The 5086-nt window shown below is 50.6% G+C and overlaps 1 protein-coding gene across 1 annotated transcript; it reads left to right on the top strand.

The window, feature by feature from the left end:
- The first annotated feature begins 2794 nt into the window (after nucleotides 1-2794).
- On the top strand, nucleotides 2795-4357 carry LOC119362076 (ribulose bisphosphate carboxylase small chain PW9, chloroplastic-like). The gene is made up of 2 exons (XM_037627246.1): nucleotides 2795-3009; nucleotides 3737-4357. The coding sequence occupies exons 1-2, from the start codon at nucleotides 2863-2865 to the stop codon at nucleotides 4115-4117; spliced, it is 528 nt and encodes a 175-aa protein (XP_037483143.1). The 5' UTR covers nucleotides 2795-2862; the 3' UTR covers nucleotides 4118-4357.
- The last annotated feature ends 729 nt before the right edge of the window (nucleotides 4358-5086 follow it).

Below are 5086 nucleotides of genomic sequence, written 5' to 3'. Positions count from 1 at the left end.
TGGGAGATTATATATTGATCACGGTGGTGGGCCTGCATGCCATGGCACCCATGTTTTTTCATTTCAGTACCTACCAAAATTACTAAGTTCCAGTAATGTCTGTTTGCATTTTGACCAAAAGACCAAAATATTCACTCGAAATTGAAGAAAATATATGAAAATATTTGAAATCATGTGTACAACTAAAATGACTGATATATTTTGGCCGAAAGGTAAATATTTCGCTGTCTACTGAAATTTGGTGAAATTCAAAGATATATCATTAAAAGTGAAAACCATGATGCCAACACAACTAGCCCTTTTGCGAATGCGCGTAACAGGTGGGGTGGGCCCAACACATTAAATTCCATGGCAGTGGGACTGCTATACTATGGGACCACCATTCTCAATTAAACGGCATGTGAAAGTTTGAAAGGGAATGTTGCGCGCGGTTGGAACCTGAATTATTGTGCAGAGCGCTTCACCCACCCAACGCCTGCACGCGAATGAGGGTTTTCAGATTGTGAGACCTATATGAAGAAGTTTTACTAAATTAGAAAAAAATGATGATATCACATCGTATAGGAAAATGCCACATCTAATACCATGGTGGAGCCACATAAACAATTTAAATGAAGAAATAATTACTGTCTCGTATAATGAAACATAAGAGTATGGATGGCTTTCCTTCATGAATTTTAGTGTTGGTGTGGTTTAGTTTCGCACCAAATAATTTGTTCATAGCGAATGCAGTGACCTTAGAGCATCTCCAGCCGTTGGCCCCACAGGGGGCGCGTAAAATCGCCGCTGTGGGCGAGCCGGCGCAAAAAATCGGCCTGGGGGCGAGTGGGTTCCTAGCCGCCGACCCCAGGGCCGCCCCAGACGCCGTTTATGTTAAAAAGAAAAGAGTATTCGGCAAAGTTCGGCTAAAATTTGGCTAAAATTCGGCAAACTTGGCATATATTAGACATGTTCGACATTTTACATAGCAAATTTATTAAAAAAAAGCCGAAACTACAACTACGGACCGAAGAAGTCGCTGAGCGCGGCGAAGTCGCCACTGTCGCCACCATCCTCACCGTCCTCATCGGAGGCCTTCTCCTCCTTGAAGCGGTTGCCCCTGCTGGACCCCTGCCCGGCGTCGCCATCGCAGACCGGTGTCGGTGGCGGCGCGTCATCGTCATCGCTGTCGTCGAGGACGACGACGCCTCCCTCGTCGCGGCCCCGGCGCTGATGTTTCAACTGCTCTAGGGCGCAGCGCTGGCGCTCCATCTCCATGTGCACCCAGTCATCGCGCGCCCATTTCAGGGCCGCCGTGTCATCGAGCTCCCCGGTGTCGTGCTCCGTCTTCACGGAGGGGAGCCCCGGCTCTGTTTTCACGGCCACGAGCCCCGGCTCTGTCTTCGGTTTGACGAAGCATGAAGGAGACGAGGAGGATGCGCGCCGGCCGCCCTCATTTATGACGATGCCGGCACTGTGAGTGCGCCGGCCGAGCGGCGTCTCCGCTACGGGCTCAGCCTTGACGCCAAACACCGTCGGCGAGCCGGAGGAATGGGAAGAGGAGCGGGAGGAGGAGTGGGAGGAGGAAGTTGAGGAGGAGCCGAACCTCCTGGGCATCCATTGCCCGGCACTCCGGCGGTGGACCGGGGCGGCCGCCGCAGCAGGGTATGCTAGCGGCGGGTCGTTGCCGCACTCGATGTGCTTCAACACGTCCTGGAGCGTGCGGCCAGGGGCGCCCCACCATACACGGCGGCCCTCGTTGTTCTTGACGCTACCCACCACCGGCGCCCCGTAGGTGGACGCCAGCCTCTGCTCCTGGCGGTGCTGGAAGTATGCCGCCCACGACGCGTGGTTGTCGGAGGCATACTGGGGGAGGGCGCGCTGCTCCTTTGTTAGGGAGGCTCACACACGGTCGACCTCGGCGGCGAAGAAGGCGGGGCGCACCTCGACGTCGGGCAACGGAGGAATGGGCACACCCCCGTTGCTGAGCCTCCACCCCATCGGCCCGGCACGCATGTCCAGTGGCGCCGGGATGTTCGCCTCGAAGAGTAGCCAGGCCTCCCACTCGTGGAGCGAGCGGCGGCCGAAGTCGTTTGCTGCCCCCGCGTCGCCGGGGAATCGCGCGGCCATCGGGCTTGGGAGAGGGGGGGGCGGAGAAGCGTCGGCGAGCGGCTGCGCATGGAGAGAGAGGGAGAGCTCGGCGGCGGTCGATGCGCGGCTGTGGGCTGGTGTGGCCAGAGGCAAGGGAGGCCACCGGTTTATATAGCCCGCGCCGTGTATACGCGTGGCGGGAGGGGAGGCGTTGCCGCGCCGCCCGTGACGTGCCGCCTGTGAGGAATCAATGGCAAGGCTGACCGGCGGCAGCCTTGCCATTGATTCCATGCGGAAAACCGAGGCGTTTCGATGACGACGAGGTACGCGCGTCGCTGACTCGGCGGACCCACGGCTCTTTCGCGCCAAAACCGCTCGCCCCGGGTTCGGCCTGAGTCCGCCGGCGCTGATTTCGGACCAAGCCGGCGAAAAACGGGCTCCTGAGGACACGACTGGACCGTTTTTTCGGCGCCGGCGCGAAAAAATCGCGTGGGGGTCCATATTGGGGGCACGGCCGGAGATGCTCTTAGATTTGGATGATCAATGGTGATCTTATATGACGTTTTGGGGTCTTTCCGTCGCATTCATTTTTATTTTCCACCCCTCTTCCGCTGATCCAGAGGGATAAGGCGCCTTGCAGCAAGCAAACGACGACCACCCCTTCGAAATCTCGTTTGAAAGGAGCGGCGCTGCGCATATGCTGATATATACTGGAGCGGCATGAGGAGGCCTCAAGTCAAGTGTGGCCTAGCTAGCTATCGCCTCCCCACCTAGCAATTCACGTACTCCGCCATGGCCCCAGCCGTGATGGCTTCGTCCGCCACCACCGTCGCACCCTTCCAGGGGCTCAAGTCGACCGCCGGCCTCCCAGTCAGCCGCCGCTCCGGCAGCGCCGGCCTCAGCAGCGTCAGCAATGGCGGAAGGATCAGATGCATGCAGGTATGAAAGCTAAATATTATTTTGGCGAAGGATGGTGCGGTCAAGGCACATCATCATACTTGTAGGTGTAGCAATTTTGTTCGTCTGAAAGGTGGTTTTGAATTAAAACTGCATTTTTTTGTTAGACACAATTGAATAACATAATAAAATTGACAGTATGCATCGCTTGATGCAGAGGCTGAGGTTATCTTTCTTTTCGATTTTTTCCCGAAGGATGACGGACACTAAGCTGCCATGAATATTCTTGTCGGCCCAATTGATTAATTTATTGGGTATTTCCACTGCACAAAGGCAAAGCTATCCTTAGGACGTGTAACCAACATACCAGGCCAACTAAACATAGATAGTGCATCACAATGTAGTCCGTAAGCAGGTTCACATGTGTAGGAATATTTAACTCATAAACTTTGTGAATGGAAATCGATTTTATTGCAATGTGTACTACTCCCTCCGTTCCGAATTACTTGTCGCACGTATGAATGTATCTAGATGTATTTTAGTTCTAGATACATCTATTTCAGCAACGACTAATTTGGAACGGAGGGAGTAGATAATATAATTTTAATGCCCGTACACTACCCATAAGCAAGAGCTGTCCTTGAGCTTTCTTGCTTGTCGAGACCCCCCACAATGTATGGACAGACCATAAGGAGTAATTTTTGCTTTATGGTTAGGTCTTTCTTTAAGCACTAAGTGTTGATCAATTGTGTTCATTCCATCTATTCAGGTGTGGCCAATTGAGGGCATCAAGAAGTTTGAGACCCTGTCTTACTTGCCACCCCTCTCTACGGAGGCCCTCCTAAAGCAGGTCGACTACTTGATCCGCTCCAAGTGGGTACCCTGCCTCGAGTTCAGCAAGGTTGGCTTTGTCTTCCGTGAGCACAATAGCTCCCCCGGGTACTACGACGGTCGATACTGGACAATGTGGAAGCTGCCTATGTTCGGGTGCACCGACGCCACACAGGTGCTCAACGAGGTGGAGGAGGTTAAGAAGGAGTACCCCGACGCCTATGTCCGCGTCATCGGCTTCGACAACATGCGCCAAGTGCAGTGCGTCAGCTTCATTGCCTTCAGGCCACCAGGTTGCGAGGAATCTGGCAAGGCCTAAAGTGCAAGTTGAAATAACTGATATACATGTCATGTTAATTCACATTTGTCGGCAGCTCTGCTTTCTCAGTTTTACTTCTCGTTCTACTCATATGTGAATATATGAGCATATGTATGTAAGCACCTACCAACGTAGGTCGAGGAGGATGCATATGAGAATTATAGCACCGGCTATACATACACATATATATTATATGCAATCAACGGATTAGTGTCTTGCCATCAATCGATGGAATGGTTACTTTGTTTGCAGCTGGAAATGCCTATGTTTTGCATTGTTTTCTTCTCATGCATTTTTTGCTCAATCATATATTGTGTATTTTCTAATGCTAAAATTGTGATGGAATACCAAAGTACTTTAGAGTGGAGAAACACATAAAAGATGGTGAGACCCCCTTGAAAACTAGTGGCAAAACAGTAGGGAATTGACGAGAAACAGATAATAACAAAAAAAGCAAAAAAGAAAGGAAGAAAAAAGGACAAACAAAGGTGTCAAAACAAGACAAGGACAAACCTACTATAATGCACTTGTCCTGTGAGCCATATTCCTGCATCGATTCATCAAAGACATGCCATTTTTTCTAACCATTTTACACCGCAATTAGGTACTATTTTTTTTGCAGTATTACAGAAATTCCAATAAACGAAAGAATGTGTAGAGGGCACAAGTATGTGCAAATTACATATCCAATTGATGATCCCCAAGATACCTTGTACTAGTAATATTTTGGCCTTCTACGATGAATTATCTGTGATGTTTTGTGCTTGTGTCATAAACATCGGTCCTTCCATGACGAAACTATCAATTTTGCCATAAAACCTGCCTAGGAGGCAAAACCCCCTATACGTCTCATGAGACAATCCATATTCAGTCATAACATTAGGAAACAATTACTTGCAAACAACAGTAGCCCATTACATTGTGGAGGTACAGGCAGGTCAGGCTAAAATTATATTTGAATTATTTTTT

This window comes from Triticum dicoccoides, chromosome 2B (assembly GCF_002162155.2).
Source record: "Triticum dicoccoides isolate Atlit2015 ecotype Zavitan chromosome 2B, WEW_v2.0, whole genome shotgun sequence".
In the NCBI taxonomy this organism is placed as follows: Eukaryota; Viridiplantae; Streptophyta; class Magnoliopsida; order Poales; family Poaceae; genus Triticum; species Triticum dicoccoides.
Note: the sequence above shows the minus strand (reverse complement) of the source record. Positions and strands in the feature narration are given on the sequence as shown.

What these genes read in the sequence shown, in the direction of transcription:
- LOC119362076 (XM_037627246.1), top strand. Translation starts at nt 2,863, where the DNA reads ATGGCCCCAGCCGTGATGGCTTCGTCCGCCACCACCGTCGCACCCTTC. An exon ending in GAAGGATCAGATGCATGCAG is followed by an intron (nt 3,010 to 3,736) that starts GTATGAAAGCTA and finishes CCATCTATTCAG; the next exon opens with GTGTGGCCAATTGAGGGCAT.